Source organism: Mixophyes fleayi, chromosome 9 (genome assembly GCF_038048845.1).
Source record: "Mixophyes fleayi isolate aMixFle1 chromosome 9, aMixFle1.hap1, whole genome shotgun sequence".
NCBI lineage: Eukaryota > Metazoa > Chordata > Amphibia > Anura > Limnodynastidae > Mixophyes > Mixophyes fleayi.
In genome coordinates, this window is record NC_134410.1 from 125,184,094 (window position 1) to 125,202,344 (window position 18,251).

General features: G+C 43.9%; 1 protein-coding gene across 2 annotated transcripts; it reads left to right on the plus strand.

Moving 5' to 3' along the window:
- The first annotated feature begins 228 nt into the window (after window positions 1–228).
- TBC1D25 (TBC1 domain family member 25) lies at window positions 229–11,058 on the plus strand. Of its 2 annotated transcripts, XM_075185568.1 has the most exons (6): window positions 230–424; window positions 1,654–1,763; window positions 3,076–3,227; window positions 3,512–3,633; window positions 3,826–4,014; window positions 6,785–11,058. In XM_075185568.1, exons 1-6 carry the CDS (start codon window positions 311–313, stop codon window positions 8,228–8,230), a joined length of 2,133 nt encoding a protein of 710 aa, XP_075041669.1. In that variant the 5' UTR covers window positions 230–310; the 3' UTR covers window positions 8,231–11,058. The 2 variants fall into 2 exon arrangements, with proteins under 2 accessions (XP_075041670.1, XP_075041669.1); XM_075185569.1 differs by lacking the exon at window positions 1,654–1,763 and having other exon boundaries at window positions 229–424.
- The last annotated feature ends 7,193 nt before the right edge of the window (window positions 11,059–18,251 follow it).

Here is an 18,251-nt window from a genome sequence, read left to right on the forward strand (position 1 = left end):
ATTATGAATTAATATTGGATAATTTAATTAATACATGATAGATCCAGGTAAATAACAAAAAATTTAAATGAAGGTCTGTCCCCTCTTCCAGGCAGTGTGTCTGAGAGGTGGGGGGGCTCTCACACCTCTGGTCTTACACCTGCTGTCATTTATGTCCCCGATACAGGAGCCATTTTGTTGAAGCCAGCTACATTGCAATTGGTAGCCACAAAGATGGCGCCCGAAAGCTGCGGCCGTGTAAGGAGGACAATAGCGGGCGGTGAGTGCGGCCTCTAGTGAGCGGCTGAGGGATGAGGTCACGGAGCTGAGGATGACGTGGCAGGTGACGTCATTCCCGGATGTTCTCCGGATGGAGGAGAAGCGGAGGGAGGCTCGGGTCATGGAGGAGGAGGAGGAACGGGAGGTGGTGCGGGTCCGGGTGCGGGTGAGTGGGGGTCCTGTGCCCTGATACCTGCAGAGCATCTCCCCCTCCTGGTGACGTCATCTCACAGTGTTTACAGCCCCCCCCCCTCATATACACCTCCCCCTTATATACACCTGTCTGTTATCTATTCACTTATTGTATGAGCTACCCATTCATTATAGCCCCTTACTCCCATTATATACCCTTACCTCCCAATTCTATAACCCCTTACCTCTATTATATACCCTCACCTCCTCCCAATTCTATAACCCCTTACCTCTATTATATACCCTCCCCTCCTCCCAATTCATTATAACCCCTTACCTCTATTATATACCCTCCCCTCCTCCCAATTCATTATACCCCCCTTACCCCTATTATATACCCTCACCTTCTCCCAATTCATTATACCCCCTTACCCCTATTATATACCCTCACCTTCTCCCAATTCATTATACCCCCTTACCCCTATTATATACCCTCACCTCCTCCCAATTCTATACCCCCTTACCCCTATTATATAGCCTTACCTCCTCCCAATTCTATAGCCTCTTACCCCTATTATATACCCTTGCCTATTTCCAATTCTATATACTCTTACCCCTATTATATACCTTCACATTATCTAAATTCTTTAGCCCCTTACCCCTATTGTATACCTTTACCCCTATTATATATTCTCACATCTTCCAAATACCCCTATTATATACCCTCAGCTCTTCCCATTTCAATAGCCCCCATCTCTATTCTGTACCATCTTTCTGTGTTTGTTTCCCCTTCCACCTATATCCTTCTCCCCGTCATACCATTGGACACCTATATCCTCTTCTCCATATTATAGGACGCTGTCATATCCTTTTGCCCCTTCAGACCCCCTATTCTATCACCACACCCATTATTGCTCCCTGTCCTAGCACAATACAGATAACTTACAAAAGGGTGAAATGCGTGTCTCACGCAGCGCTCCTGAGATATTTGCGCCTATGTTTGTATGGCTAGACTGTTTTTGTGAAGAAGTCCATGGATCCGCTTTATACGGCCAAGCACATTCCCAGAGCATACTTCACCCAATGTCATAAAAACATTCAAACGCAAAATGTGAAGAATGTAATAAGGCTAAAAGACATCTTCAGCCTCCCATAGTTCCCTCTTCTCTATAATATTCTGTCATTCCTGCCTCATGTACCCATGCCCACCCTTCAATTTTCTCTTGCCCACCTCACCCTCTTCTGCTCTTCTTTATTCCTTAGAAATGTGAGGGCATCTTACAGCCAGAATCTCGTTCTTTTGCTGTGGACCCCCAGATCACTTCGTTGGATGTCCTTCAACATATATTGATCCGGGCCTTTGACCTCAATGGGTGAGACACTTCCCTCCCCCCCCCCTCCCCTCCCCCTCCCCTGTACTGTTCTTTCGACACTGGGCCTGATTCACTAAGGAGAGCAAAGCAGCAAAAATAAGGAGTAAATTTGCCCTTTGTCAAAACCATGTTGCATCTGAGGGGGGTGGTAAATTTAAAATGGGGGGGGGGGGGGAGCGCAGATTTATAATTGGGCTTGTCCTAGATCAACTTTTAAGTTTCAGTGCAAAAATAAAGCTATCAAGTATTTGCGCGCTACATAAAAAGCTGCCGTGCAAAATAATAAACTAATTTGCACCCCTTGCATTGTAACATGGTCTGTCCAGGAGAAAATTTACATAGATGTCCGTCCGAACACACGGAGGCCGCAATCGGTCATCTGATGTTCGTTTTTCGTGACAGTGGCCAAAGTTGACTTTCCCTGTCCCATTTACATATGTAACGTCATACCAGACTAGACTGAATTGTAGCACTAAATATAGGGTGGTGAGAAGCTCCAAAATGATTGAATTTTGAATAACCACACTTATTTGGATGTAAAACCTCCAGCTGGCTAGAAAAGGCGTAATTTTCCGTCCTATAAGACCGGCCACCCTTTGATCTCTTATATTGTATACCACTCAATGATTGGTTATTTTAAAGGTTGTTTTCAACTTTCTGCCCCACATTCATCATCATCATCATTTATTTATATAGCGCCAGCAGATTCCGTAGCGCTTTACAATTAGGAACAAACAGTAATAAAACCATACTGGGTAATACATACAGGCAGAGAGGTAAGAGGGCCCTGCTCACAAGCTTACAATCTATGTATGCCTCAAATTACATCGTCTTATAGCAGTCCCCTGCTGTCTTCCTTAATTTTCTGGTTACTGTGGGAAAAACGATTCACCTTTGTCGGTCTCTAAACGTTAAACAAGGAGACTGGTAGTAATTTATATAGAGTAATTACCAATTAAGGTGTAAGTAGCAGAGATCTTTGTTAAAGTGTTTTTTATTTTTTTCCAACTAGAAAATGATTACAAAATATTGGCGTACGATAAGGCTATAAAGAGCTAATCACACCAGCTGTACACCAAATAAGTAGGTTCAAATAACCTTCCGTCCTAAGCTTTTGACTTAAAACACTAACGTAGGTGAAAAACAGTTACTTAATCAACAAAAGTACACAAAACACGTGCTGTGTGTTTTCGTTATCGTTGTAATCTGCTTTCTGATTAGTGTTTGGTTTCCTCCGACCCAGTGATCTGTCATTGTGTGCTCCCCCTGTTGTTACATAGAATACCTCCTGAAAGCCATAATTTGTCTACAGGAAAAACTTTGGCATTAGTTACCTGGGCCGTGATAAGCAGGGACACGAGGTCTACCTGTCCCTGATGTCTGATTGGGACCTGGGAATGGCGTTCGCAAGCGCCTCCAAACCGTACTTGCAGCTGAAGCTGGATATCAAACCGTCTGAAGACAGTAAGCCTCTAGGCCGGGGGAACGGATGTTGCGGAGAGAGAGAAGTGGAGAAGTGTAGCTGGAATTTGCCGGGAAGGGGAGGGGGGTTGTCTGCTAAGGGGTACTGCGTGAGTAACTGGGCTCTGTGTTCCTTCTTTGGGATGACGGGGGATGTGTGTGAACCAGAGTGCGCGTATGTGGCAGACATTTTTGTTGCGGTATTGACGTGGTGGTGTTTTGTACCCCTCCCCTCTACCAGTTCATTCATAAATTGCCTGTCTGATGTGCCCTTATCCACACCGTAGGCCCCCTGCTGGAAGATTGGGATATAATCAGCCCAAAGGATGTCATTGGGACAGACTTATTTCTTGTGGATAAACGGACACTGACCGCAGCTCTACCCTTCACTCAGTCCCTCCTGTCTCAGGTGAGAGATTCCGAGTAATGCTGGAATGAGCTCTATATAGGGGTATCTAATTTAAAGCTTGCCACGAGATCCATACCACATTTACATACAGTCTTCCAGTATAGTTTTGCCTCTACTTTACAGTCATGCTGGTCATTTCTGGCTATATTTTGAAGTTATGGTTTTAAGATCTGGATGTTGTTTGCGCCGCAGGTGGGTCGTACAATTTCCAGGATGCAGCAAGCCCTGAGCTGGACTTACGGAGAGGACATCAAGCCTTTTAAACCCCCGTTGAGTGACGTGGAGTTCCACACCTTCCTGAACCACGAGGGACAGCTGAGCCGTCCCGAGGAGCTCCGTCTGCGCATATACCATGGCGGTGTGGAGCCTTCGCTGAGAAAGGTAAAGACGAGGGCTTTTAAATATATTAATTGTTGTTTTGGAAGAAAGGAATCTCCATACGCATCACAATCTAAACAAATTATGGTAACATTATAAATGTTAGTACTCTTACTATTAGTTATCTCTTAAGTTTTCATTCCTATGCAAAATTAGCACGTAATCATACAAAAGTGTGCAATATTCAGTTATGGCCAGTAGACCTTTTGGAGTCAATAACTTTTCTAGAACTTATAATTTCTGTTTAGATATCAGTATCCGTTCCACTATAGTTCTGAGGGGGTAATGACCCTCGATGTTGGGTGTCACTGTTACCTGAATGTTTATAGATGACAGTGTTTTGATGTAATTCGCCTGACCAGGAGTTACATTTTTTCTTGTTACCAAAAATGTAGTTGGTGAAACCACTTATCTGGTCCTGGTGAGTCCAGAATGAATGGAATGAAGTGACTGGTCGCTGTTCTCCTGTTCTGGGTGAAGGGTGGTAGATAGGCAACATTAGTCCCCATTTTTTGATACTAGATCGGTCTGACAGTCTGGTGACTTGGTGTCTCAGTTACCTTTCCTTTATCACCCTACTCCAATCTCTTCTCTCATCCGCACTTCACACCCTATTCTCTCTCCCTTCTGTTCTTCTTTTCTTCTCTCTTTTCTTCTATCTTTTCTCTTCTTTTCTTCTCTCTTTTCTCTTCTTTTCTTCTCTCTTTTCTTCTCTCTTTTCTCTTCTTTTCTTCTCTCTTTTCTTCTCTCTTTTCTCTTCTTTTCTTCTCTCTTTTCTCCTCTCTTTTCTCTTCTTTTCTCCTCTCTTTTGTCCTCTCTTTTCTTTTCTTCTCTCTTTTCTCCTCTCTTTTCTTTTCTTCTCTCTTTTCTCCTCTCTTTTCTTTTCTTCTCTCTCTTTTCTTTTCTTTTCTTCTCTCTCTTCTCTTTTCTTTTCTTTTCTTCTCTCTCTTCTCCTCCTCTTTTCTTTTCTTTTCTTCTCTCTCTTCTCCTCTTTTCTTTTCTTTTCTTCTCTCTCTTCTCCTCTTTTCTTTTCTTTTCTTCTCTCTCTTCTCCTCTTTTCTTTTCTTTTCTTCTCTCTCTTCTCTTCTTTTCTTTTCTTTTCTTCTCTCTCTTCTCTTCTTTTCTTTTCTTTTCTTCTCTCTCTTCTCTTCTTTTCTTTTCTTTTCTTCTCTCTCTTCTCTTCTTTTCTTTTCTTTTCTTCTCTCTCTTCTCTTCTTTTCTTTTCTTTTCTTCTCTCTCTTCTCTTCTTTTCTTCTCTCTCTTTTCTTCTCTCTCTTTTCTTCTCTCTCTTTTCTTCTCTCTCTTTTCTTCTCTCTCTTCTCTTCTTCTCTCCACTCACTGCTCTTCTCGCTCTAGCAGTTCTTTTCTCTGTCTAACGCCAGCTCCTGATAGGGTAGCAGTTGTTGGTTCACTCCGGTCACATGGTATGGTGCGTGACTCTCAAAACACATGCAGGACATTTACATTCATTATCTTTCAACTCCCAGTGTTAGGTATAATGACCTTCTCTTATTGTCCCTGCTACATATGATGCAGTGAATAACAGAGGCCACCACTGTTTACTATTTACTATGAATATGTGCAATTATGCCTTTTATATTGTATTTACATACACCATCTCTATATCACATCGGCCAAAGGGGTCCTTCATACCGGTATTAATTTTATTTTATAGGGCACTGCAATAATAACCTGTTACAAGTCTCACATGTCCGTCAGCCACCTCTGGTTGTGTGCCGGCCTTGTCCAGCGTTGCCCATTTGTCATGGCTGTCCTTTGACTAGTTAGAGTGACTACGGATAGGTTCTTTGAATGAATGGGTTTTTGTTTCCATAGTGGCGCGAGTTAAGCATTGCAGTGGACTGGTGCACTCACGTGTATTTGAGACGTTTACTCACACTGTTGCTTGTGATATTTTTTGACACATTGAATGTTCGTAAAGCGGCAAATAGAGGGAGACGGACAGGCTTTGCCTCCTCTACTTCCCACATCTAGCAGAATCTGCTAATATCGTGTTTTCCCCAGGCTGCTTCAGCTAAAAACTGTCAGGCATTTTTGTGTAGATGCCACTAAGCATAGAGCAGGATACCTGATTTATGACCCTAGTAAAATTGGAAATCGTTAAAATATATTCTTCTCTTTTGTAATCTCATGGACCCCAAATCCAGTCCAGAGGGAATCCACTCTTACTTGCGTTCTTGTGCTCTCCCACGGACATCGCAGACTGGGTAGTGGAGATGACAAGATCACTCCCTACGAGTATTGACCTTTACAAAGTACCCTTAACATCCTTACCTAATCTATCTAGAGAAATCCAAACTTATGGCAAGTTGTCGGGTTATAAAATGAATTCAGTATTTTCCATAAGGAAACGCAACCGTCTAACGAGAGTTGGCCAATTGGGCGTCCATTAGATCCAAACCTCAGAATGTGCCGGGACTAAGGATATGCCGGGACTCTTCTAGTCTATCTAGAAGAGGTATCGGAGATTTGTGTGCTTCGATGGCGTCCAGGCTGCTTTGGAGAGGGTGCTCTATACGTGATTTATATTTGGTGGCAATGCCATAAAATCTCTGTAGGAAAGACTTTAGATCTTTTATTACACGTGTTACATCTGTGGAAGTACCTAACCATCCAAAACATTTGTTTTATGGGTCCATCTAATTGAACGTATTAATTGGTTTCTTCTCCTGTGTTTTCCCTGCCTTCTATTAGATTTTAATTCCTTTTCCCCTATATCTTCCCTGTATATTTTTTTGTTTTCTACGTACAGGTCGTCTGGAGATATCTGCTGAACGTGTACCCGGATGGTCTAAGCGGACAAGAGCGTATGGACTACATGAAGTGTAAAACCCGGGAGTATTACCAGCTGAAGAGCGAGTGGAGGGAACGATGCAGCCAAGAAGACCTAGAGTTCATCCAGGGCAATGTCATGAAAGATGTCCTGCGTACGGACCGCACCCACCCCTATTACGCAGGCTCCGAAGATAACCCCCACCTGCAGGCTCTGCACGACTTGCTAACCACGTATGCGGTTACCCACCCACAGGTGTCTTACTGTCAGGGTATGAGCGACATTGCCTCTCCCATCCTAGCCGTGATGGACAACGAGGCCCACGCTTTCATCTGTTTCTGCGGAATTATGAAGAGGTTAGAGGGCAACTTCCGCATGGACGGGGAGTGCATGTCCGTGAAGTTCTCACACCTCAAGCTGCTCCTGCGTTATTCCGACCCAGAGTTCAACTCCTATCTAATGTCCCGTGGCGCAGACGATCTCTTCTTCTGCTACCGTTGGCTGCTTCTGGAGCTCAAGAGGGAGTTCGCTTTTGAAGATGCCCTGAGGATGCTGGAGGTGATGTGGAGCTCGCTGCCTCCCGATCCTCCCGAGAAAGAGGTGGAGTTGATTGGACCACCGTGTGCTCCTGGAGAATGTAGAAAAAACACACGGAGGCGGCACATGATGCGTCCAGACCGCGGCCTCAGCCCGGAGGGGGAGGAGGATGGGTGTGAAGGGCAGGAGAGAGATCAACCAGGGATGGAGATGGGAACTCCAGAGCCCGTGGCACAGCGTGGACCAGCCGCCTTAAGGGGTCCATTGTTGAAGCAGGCCAGCTTCGGGGAATTTAAGTGTTACGGAGCAAACAAAGAGGGGTCGAGTTTTGAGTCTGAGGATCAGCCAGTGAGTCCTGTTCTCCAGGTTCTGCAAACCACCGAGGAGGATGATGACGAACAACGGTTCTGGGAAGAGGAGCCACTCATCAAACCTCCTGACTCTTTGGGGGTCTCCAAATCCATATCTGCTCCTTCACTTAGCTTTTGCACTCCCATTTCAGATAGTCCCTCATCTCCAGCTGCAGCAGACCACGTTGAGCCATCCTCCGAGGCTAAGGTTGAAGAGGAGGTCCAACTTGAAGCTGAACAGACTGTAGCCAGTTCCCCAGCCCCTATCAGCCTACCCCCACCTCAAGAGTTTGGACGTGGGAACCCGTTCATGCTGTTTTTATGCCTTTCCATCTTGTTGGAGCACCGTGAGCAGATTATGAAACAAAACATGGGTTATGACGAGTTGGCAATGCACTTTAACCGCCTGGTCAGAAGGCACAACCTAAACCGCGTACTTCATCGCGCCAAAGCTCTGTTTGCCGACTACCTACAGTCTAAGGTGTGGGATTCAGAGGAGGGCGATGAGGCAGCTGCAGAGTCGCCTTCCACCTCTTGACCCTCGCCCGGTCGTCCTCTTCAATTCCGCAGCTGGTCAGACACCCAGGAAAATTGCCGTTAGGTGATGCTTTGCAGTTTGGGAACTTTTTTTGTTTGAAGATCAACATGGAAAAATAAATTCCATAGGCATTGTTATATGACCAAGTGAAATCAGAACAATGAAGTTTAGGGGATGAAATACTCTTGTAGAAGTTGGCTCTAGGGTTCCGACAAGGAGGCCTGCTGGAAGAAAGAGTCACGGTGCACCAGAGCTTCACAGTTAAATGATAAAACACAAACATATATTCCCCAGCTGATAAGATCTGCAGACCTTTTCTATTTATCTTTCTGCCGCCTTATGGTTGAAAAACCAATTAAAGTTGGCTAAAAGTGTAGCCAAAACGTACTTTGTCCTCTCTGTAGCATAGCAATAAAAGTGCGTTCACAAAGCTTCCCAGCGTCAAACTCAAAAGATTGGTCCCCTAGAACCCCACTATTCTACTGCGCTTAAACACTGTAGGCGATATTGAAATTGTTGCCACGTGGAGCAAACATTTTGCCAGAAAGTGCGCACGGGTCCATTTGCCCCTAAGTCCATTAATTGGGCTTTACGAACACGCCTTAAATGTTTAAATGAAAACCTATCTATGGGAGGGGGTGAGATATCGCACCATTATCTTTCCAAATTTGCTGGATACATCTCGGCTGAAATTTCCAGCTCACATGTAGATAGGTTAGAACATCTTTATTATGCTATTTATTTTTCCTCCAGAAGGCAGCAGAAACATTAATAACAATTCAATTTATATTATCATTTGATGGATAAATACAAGAAAACGTGTGGACTTCCCTTTGGACTTTCCCTACGACCAGTAAGGTGTAATATATATAACATAATGTTGCATATTAATAATGGACATTGGTGCTTGTAGCTGTTGACGGCTAGCTTTGCATAGCGATCTTTCAAGACCAGATAAACAGGTACAAGATTGGGGAACGACTGTAGGGTATAGTTTTGCTGTGTAAGATTTGGTAAGGTCTAGGCCCGCAGTGGACCATCTTCGTAACACTAGGTATTGAGAAATTCTGAAAAAACGCGGCTTGCTTCCGTCTCCGCTAGGTATTGTCTGTTTGCGCTGCTGCGTTGTTCACGGATGGAAAGATGGGATTCTATATGTCGTATATATCTGCAGAACAAACTCCTAGTGGAGGCTACATTACATCCAAAGTACGATAAAAATGATATGCTGGTTAGTAGGAGAAAGGAGGTCAGCCGCAGTCCTTGGACATCTGCAAAAAACGTCACTAATGTTGTTCTTTATAGAACACAAAGCCGATAACACTAATATCAAATCGTAGAAGGTTTTGGTCAACGTATTGTGAGCTTTGGAACACTTCAAAAGATGGACACTAGAGGGAGTCAGTGTACAGGTTTCGAGTTTGGGTTGTAGAGCTTAGTCCTGCAACGGAGATCTTGCAATTCTATGTATAGAAGACCACGTAACCTAACATACAGCTTTGTATGATTATACATTCCTTGTATGACATTTCTGCTGATAACATTCACACATACATGTATAAGTTCCCATAACTTCAGATGTTTTGTATTGCATGCACCTTGGCAGTGCAGCAGATTTGCTGAAAGCTGTTGCCCTTTGCTGTGTCTCATGTACAATGGATCTCCTCATAGGTGGATGTATTAGATTCCACCTCTGCTCCTGTGAGGAAATCCAGGCCTAGCCAGCGCTGAGGACAGGTTTGAGACCCAGTGTGCTAAACAGATTTAAACAATACAATTTTTGGTATATTTTATAGAGGAGGGTAAGCTGTTTATATTGTCTTAACTACCCACAAAGTCATTCATATGTTGTTCACAGCACCCTACCATATTTCTCTGATTTCCCTCCCACATCCCTAGTCACTGACATTAAAAAATAAAAATAATCTATTATGCTTTTACATATACCACATATCTTCTTTTGTTTCAGGCTGCTAAATGCAGCTTTTGCATACAGCTGTTATGTGTATATAGTTGTACACATGTAAATAGATTTTTATTTTTTAGCTTGAGACCTCTCAAATTAAGTTTACAAACAGGTGTCATCTTGTTTTTGGTTTAATTCTAGTACCGTTTCTCTAAATTGCTCCTCATGAGTAACAAGTGTGCTAATGAATGACCTCTTATGTTGTATCCTCTGTAAATCAAAACCTACCTAATTGTTGGCAAAGAATTGCAAGATCTTTGAATTGCATGTCAGAGAGAGCATTGGAAGCTGAAGCTTTTAATCGTTCACTTGACAGCAGCTTAGTCATGTTCTCAAGTCTTTTGGCCGGTGGCTTATGGTGCATGTTTTTTAAGCTGCAAAGGTATTAAAATAAGATTAGGTCACTATTAGAGATGACAGATGCACAATACTCCATCGTCTCTTCCTCCAGTCTGTGTCTTTATGGCTACACCAGGTTAGTTGGGGATCTGCCCTGCAGTGGTCTGGTCCGGCCACCTTCGTTAGATGCAGCAGAGTTGGGAGTAACCTCATTGATGGAATGCACTGAACGTGTTCCGCAAAACTCTGCGGCTTAACGCTGGTGATCCCAGATGTCCGTCCGCATTTCAACACGTGCTCCTAGTCGCCCCTCTCGGGAGACGCCTCAGCGAGCTAAAAGGTGAGCTGAGAAGCTGTTTTTTATTACATTGCTAGGATAGCTCCTAAAAATGCTCTTCTCCGAAAAAATGCAACATGAAAGCGCCATATTTCCCCAATAAAAGTAGAACAGGAGTCCCGATCACCGCCAGCTATGAGGTGGTGCAGAATTTAAGTCTTGCAGCCCTAAATCGAAGTGCATTTTTTTTTTGGGGGGGGGGGGGGGGGGGCTTCACTTTTGCGCTTTATAAACGAGGCCCCTATGATTTTCTAGGTTAGTGTCGTGCGTCGAACATTTCCTGTTGAGAGCGAGGCCTAGGGGGCATTTGTGTGTTACATCATCTGAGTTAGGGATCGGTATTTTTGCTTCAAAAGTGTGATCCACTCAAACAGGCCCGGCCAACCTGTGGCTCTCCAGAAGTCTCGGCATATCCTGACGGCTATCGGCTGGCTATCTACTGGCAAAGCATGCTGGGGCTTGTAGTTTCACAACAGCCGGAGGGCCACAGGTTGGGCCAAGCACTGCAATAAAAGCTTAAAAAGTACCTGCGATCATTGGTTAATGCTCTTTTTACCCATGGCCGGGTCGGGCTGGATACTGTACTGAGTTCAGGCCTAGGAGGTGAAGTACGCTCGTAGATCAGGGGACCAGTGGTGTAGGCAGGAACCTTCCCCAGGGTGAAGATAACATAATTTGAAGCCCGACTTGTTGTATTTTATGCTTTCCCCTGGACGAAGCGGCATTACAGTATGTTTGTTGATGTTGTTTTTTTAAACCACGGCGCATAAGGTGCCAAGTAAAATGGGCATTTATGAAAAGTTCTCCTTAAACTGCCAGGTCAACCAATTAAATGGACACGAAGGTTAAAATACAAAGACATTCGCAAGCTCCCGTACCCCCGACTGTGTATCGTTCTTCCTGCAGCGTCCCTCGATACGGCGCGTAAGACAAATGTCCTCTTATCTTGTGTATTATTAGTTCTTAGAAGATTTTGATCTCATTATTAGTTGCAGTGAATGGTTTATAAAACAGTTTGCATTTTATTTTTAGTGGTTCCCTGGACACACGAATTAAATTCGCTGTGTTGGATTTTAGTCCGTGCCTGTAAATACGTGTCTGGGTTTAAGTGGCTGACCTGGCTGTGCAGCGCAGTTCTTTAGACCTCATTGCGAATATTAAATTGTGGCCTAGTACAAAGTTGACTGGTTTTATAAGTTGACTGGTCCGTATGGATGTATTCCTTAACGTAATCTAGGTCAGGCCTGGCCAATCCGTGGCTCTCCCGCTGTTGTGCAACTACAAGCCCCAGCATGCTTCGCCAGTAGATAATCAGCCGATAGCTGTCAGGGCATGCTGGGACGTGTAGTTCAACGACCCCTGGAGGGTTGGTTATAAGCATGGACTAGATTGTACTGATGGATACACGTGACTTCCCGTCAGCCTGGGGCGTTATCGTTCTAGAGTAGATCGGAGGAAGGGGATATATAACCGATAGATCGTGATGATTCACAAGTATTGTATACACTTTATAATATTGTTATAAACTATAACATGATTTTTAGCAACTGTAATATGCCAGTATATTGGACTTGAGTATAAAAGCACATAGAACAAATAGTTTGTGATATAGCCTATAGATCTCTGATGGTGCATAAGAGAGCTCTCGTGACCTTACGAGTTTGTTTTATGAAGAACAATTTGAGTTGTCTGGATACCTCTGCCGTCGTACTCTGGATGAGTATAGAATGAGGGGGAACTATTCATTACCGGGACACAAACATCCTCGAGTACTGTATAAGCCGTAAAACCCTCAGTGACGATCTGACCCCCCTTCCCCCACCACAAAACTTACACTACACGTTACGTTCAACGGGTCGCATACGTTCAAGTGACAACGCAATCCGGCATCTCCGTAGACCTTATGGTGTCCGACAGGTTGTGTATTACCTCCCCAGGTCACCGTTTATTTCATTCCAGCCTTTTATTTGCACAGGGGCTCTGTGCCTCTTATTTATTTTTGTTTTTCTGTATGTTTTTATTTTGTACTTTTTAAGTATATTGTAATGTTTATTATGTTTTATTGGTTGATGCCAAAGAATGCATTCTGGATACACAAGGTGTGGGATTCAGTGAGGCGTTTCGTTAGCTGATGTAAGCACGGTTTAGGTTCCTCTAACGTGCTACATTTTAAGTACATCCCTGTCTGATAACAGGGGTGAGAATATCTGACATACGGACGTTTCCTTAAAAACTGCCTTGTTGACTGACTCGGAGATGATGTTGTCCTGCCAAGCTTCAGCGGATCAAGGGTGCATCTGTTTAATGTATATACGGTTATAGGCAAAGGGTTGGGTCCCCCTGGTCTTACTGCATGTTTCCCTGAATTTCTGAGCGAAAAGTTTACACAACCTCTGCACAATTACTCTTTATTTTCTGACTACCCGATTGAAAACTGTAAAAGCTCCGAATGTGGCATTGACAAGAGTTTGGGCACCCTGCCAGTCAGTACCTCGTTACACCTCCGTTGGCAGATTCCGGAGCTTCTACTTATAACAAGTTTGAGTCTTTTTGTATTCTTCATTTAGGGATTTTCCCAGTCTTCCTTGCAGATATTCCATCGAACTCAGAAATAGGTCATCTTACACGTGCTGCATATATCCGGTTTCCCCACCGATGATCCAAGTCTGCGATGGCCCTTCCGAAACCTTAATCGTTTGTTCCTGTAACTACTTCAAGGTTAATTATAAGTTATGTTTTGGATTGTTGCTACAATAGCCGACCTCTTAACTTTAATTTATTCGCAGAACATTCGATTGTAGGATTTTTCTTTTCAGGGAAACGTGCCATGTAGCCAGGGGTACCCAACCTTTTGTATACAACTGGCTATGCTTTACTTTACCAGTCCGAGCCTGGCGGGACTTCCTGGGTCCACCAATTCCGCGAAAGCGCTTTGTACCAAAAGACATAAATTTGTTGTACATATTGATTTGATTATTACAGTAAATTATTGGATCAACAGCTGTATTCAGCAGGTAACATTAAAAGTATTATTTACATGATATATACAGCAATCAGAGCTTTGGTATCTGAGCACGTTTTCTCTTTTGAGCTTTTAAGTGACACTTGAGTTTTCTCACGGAGCGCAGAGTATTGCATTGTTTATATTGCGGTATTGTAAAGTGTTGGACCGAGTAGTCATTGTGAGGATAAGTAGTTGGTTAATAAACACTGGGTTTGTATTAGCTCTTAAAGGAATACTCCACTCAAAGCCGAGGAAAAAAATAGTTTTGAGAGTTTGAATTTTTATTTTCACACTGCAACAGTCCTGACGCATTTCACTTGAAAGAGAGTGAAATGCGCCTGGAATAAAATGTGGCCAAAGAAACGTCAACCAAAAGCTTTTTGGGCGTAGTTTTCCTTTAATTCTCTCAGGGAGCACTTTCAAAATCGGGAATATCGTACAAGAAGAAGGGTTTATCCGTTGAGCCCATTCAGCGACACATCAAGGCTGATTTTTAACCCTGGGGAACACTCTGCGCTGCAGGAAAATAAGTGTCTATTTAAATATGTCTCAATTGGGCAAACAAGTGTCAGGATCGACAAGATCAGTGTGTACGGTAGTGGTTATATTTACATTTCAGATTTGTTAAACTCACCCACCAAGTTTTGTGTGTAGGGACCGTTCCTGTTTCAACCAACTTTTACTTCCAACCTGTTTAAGAAAATGGAAGAGCCTGGATACTGCGGGACGCTGCACGCCTTACAGGGAAATGCACATGAAATATAAGCTCTGTTTTTGTGATCTTATAATGTAAATAAATCTTATCAAGGCCTAATATGATTTTCTTTTTCTACTTCTGTCATTCTTGTCGTGAAAACAAACTAATGTGTAATGCTACAGATGTCAATTGGTTTGCAGGGTGCCTGTTTCTTTAAATGGTGCTTTAACCCACAGCAAGAATAGACTGCCGATCTCCGGTTGCTATGGGTTACAGTATCTCGGTGCACTTTGAGCCATATTCTGTAATACACCCCTGTCTGTGTAATGCATTTGGCTGGTGGTTCGATGGGCTTTGCAAATCTTCATATAAGCTGTTCAGGGGCAAACGCAGGATTTGTAGAGGGGGGTTTCCACACCACGGCGCCAGTGGGCGTGACCAGCATGCATGAGGGTGTGGCTATAATTTTAGACAGTGCTTGGCTGCTCTCCAACTCTTCCTATCCCCATAATATACATGGGCAATGCTGTGTGCACTACTGTTAGGTGCATGCAGCTCTCCCTTTTCAGGCAGAGCCGTGTGAAGCGGGGGCAGGGTCCAGCCACCTCAATTATACAGTGCCTCAGGCTTGGAGGGGGGTTTCCAGGCACTGGGAACCCACCTTGGTTTGCCTATGCTGTTGTAAGACTTTTGTGTCATTCAAGTGCCTGAAGTGGGGTGCAGATATATTAGGGAGGAGACAAAACGTTCACACAAGCAAGACGAGATGCCATGTTCTTCACGTGTACTGTCCATTCAAGTTTTATAGTCTCTCTTACATGTTCTGCGCTATCTAGTGGCGCACATATGTGTAGTTTTTAATACAAAGATGTTGCTGTGACAGTCATCAGCAAATGATAAAACTATTGAAAACGGACTTTACAAAAGCCCAGGACGTGAAATTAGCTGAATCTGCGTTGGCCCCTACTGTTCATGGTCTATGTTCATCCCCCGTTGCCGCTCACGTCGTAGACAGCCGTGTCATTTGCGTTCCATCGCGATTCGCGCTCATTGGCGTAAGGTCCGTCTGAACACGCACGGATCTATTTTGCACAAGATACGGCACACAAATGGATGGAGATGAATCTGGCGCTTCGTGAGAACGCACGCCATAGAAATCCGCCCACAAGATGACTGCGTGCAAGTGACGGATTAACTCTACTATTTTACATGGACATTCCAGAGGAAAAACAAAACAATATAAGTTTATCAGGGTTCTTCAATGTAGTAAAATCAAACCATTCAGATGCTTCATTATAAAGTTAATTTAATGGAAAATACCTTTAGAGATGAGTGAATATAATGGCGTTTTTTTTTGTTTTGTTTGTTTTTTAAGGTTTAACTTTCTATTGGGGCGATTCAGTCTGGTGGAATAGTTTTATGGTTGCCTTGTGTGATCTTTGGCTGCGCATATTGTAGGATATTGCGGTGCTACTGCCCCAAATATACTTGCATCCGCTCACCCCCTTAATCTCGGCGTATTTTATCATGTGAGAAGTAGCTCAAAATAATGCACAATGATGGACGCATCGCTCTTAATTGAATCTCCCTCTAAAGGGGGTATTCAATTGTTAGCGTTAACACTAAAAAACGAGCGCTCAAAAAATATTACCGTTTATACGGTAATATTGCGTGCGAAAAGCGTTAATACGGTGGTTTACTCGTGGAATTTCAGCTCGCCGCAGCTGAAATTCCGCGAGTAATTTCCGTATTAACGCTAAGATTTTTTGAGCGCTCGTTTGAGAGCGTTAACGCTAACAATTGAATACCCCCCTAAGTGTCATGTAGATAATATGGGATCTAATTAATAAAAAAAAAAATACACATTTCCTTTTATATAATAAATTATTTAGTATCCTGTGCAGCCCCGTGCCTGGGTCTTCTCATCCCGATAGCCCCCCCCCCCCCCTGCCCCCCAAGCTTGGCCGCGCAGACAGGTCTAACCCAGACGTTACAGCCATATAATGTGTCCGCCACTTTCACACCCTGACAGACAAGTGGTTTTACAGGTGGGTAGAGTCAGTGTCAGCCTAACATAACACAGATTGGCAGCCAGACAGGCACATGGTGAATCCATCAGCCAGAGCTTAGGGGTCACGGGGCACAGGTCAGAGGTCATCTTTGCTAGTCTTGCATGGATCCTGTTTCCAGGGCTATATTCTGTTTCTCCCCTTCACATGTGTTAAAGCGATGATAACCGTTTCCTCGTACAGAGACTGACTGCAGCCAATGTACAGATCGAGAACCAAAGTGGTTAAACCGTGGGGCACAGACATAATGGGTGACATTAATGGGCACCAAGTAAATAAAATAATGTCTCCTAACTGGACTGGGTGACGCCTTCTGCTAGTGTAGAACCATACAAAATAGGAAATTCCATGGGGAAATAGAGAAATATCTTTGATTTATTGTTATGGCATTTCATGTAAAACAGATGATGCGCTGATCAGCCACAATATTAAAACCAATGACAAGTGAAGTGAATAACATTGATTATCTGGTTACAATGTCATTTTTCATGGGAAGGATATATTAGGCAGCAAGTGAACACTGTTCTTAAAGTTGATGTGTTGGTAACAGGAGAAATGGGCAAACGTAAGGATCTGAGCGACTTTGACAAGGGCCAAAGTGTGATGTCTAGACGACTGGGTCAGAGCATCTCCAAAATGGCTGGTTGTGTGGGGTGTTCCTGGTATGCAGTGGTTAGTACCTACCAAAGGTCCAAGGAAGGACAACCGGTGAACCGGCAACAGGTGCTTGGGTGCCCAAGGCTCGCTGATGCCGGTGAAGAGCGAAGGCTAGCCCGTCTGGTCCAATCCCACAGAAGAGCTACTGTAGCACAAATTGCTGAAAAACTTAATGCTGGTTATGATAGAAAGGTGTCAGACCACACAATGCACCGCAGCTTGCTGTGTATGGGGCTGCAGACTGGTTAGATGCCCATGCTGACCCCTGAACAAAAGTACTGGACCATGGAGCAATGGAAGAAGGTGGCCTGGTCTGACGAATCACATTTTACCTCATATATAAAGCCGGGTGCGTGTGCGTCATTTACCTTGGGGAAGACATGGCACCAGGATGCACTATGGGAAGAAGGAACGCTGGCGGAGGTAGTGTGATGCTCTGGTCAATGTTCTGCTGGGAAACCTTGGGTCCTGGCATTCATGTGGATGTTACTATGACACGTACCACCTACCTAAACATTACAGCAGACCAAGTACACCCCTTCATGGCAGCGGTATTCCCTGATGGCAGTGGCCTCTTTCAGCAGGATAATGCACCCTGCCACACTGCAAAACATTGTTCAGGAACGGTTTGAGGAACATGACAAAGAGTTCAAGGTGTTGACTTGGCCTCTAAATTTTCCAGATCTCAATCCAATCGTAGCCTCTGATTTTCTGGTAGGAGAAGGTGCCCGGCCAGAAGTATTTATCAAGTGGCGTTTTCTGTCAGATGTGAGGAGAACATGGTGGAGCCGGCTGATGACAGAAGGATCCGCTCTCCGCACCTCACAATCTCCTACACTATAAGGAAGTGAAGCTCACCGATACATTTGAAACCCAAAACAATCAAGTTCTACCTGTCCACAATTATTTCATTGATTGAGATACAAAAATAAAATTTTTCTGATGGCCGCGC

Coding starts and splice junctions, on each gene's coding strand:
- TBC1D25 (XM_075185568.1), top strand. CDS start 311: ATGACGTGGCAGGTGACGTCATTCCCGGATGTTCTCCGGATGGAGGAG. Junction 1,764..3,075: donor CGGGCCTTTGACCTCAATGG/GTGAGACACTTC, acceptor ATTTGTCTACAG/GAAAAACTTTGGCATTAGTT. Junction 3,228..3,511: donor TATCAAACCGTCTGAAGACA/GTAAGCCTCTAG, acceptor TCCACACCGTAG/GCCCCCTGCTGGAAGATTGG.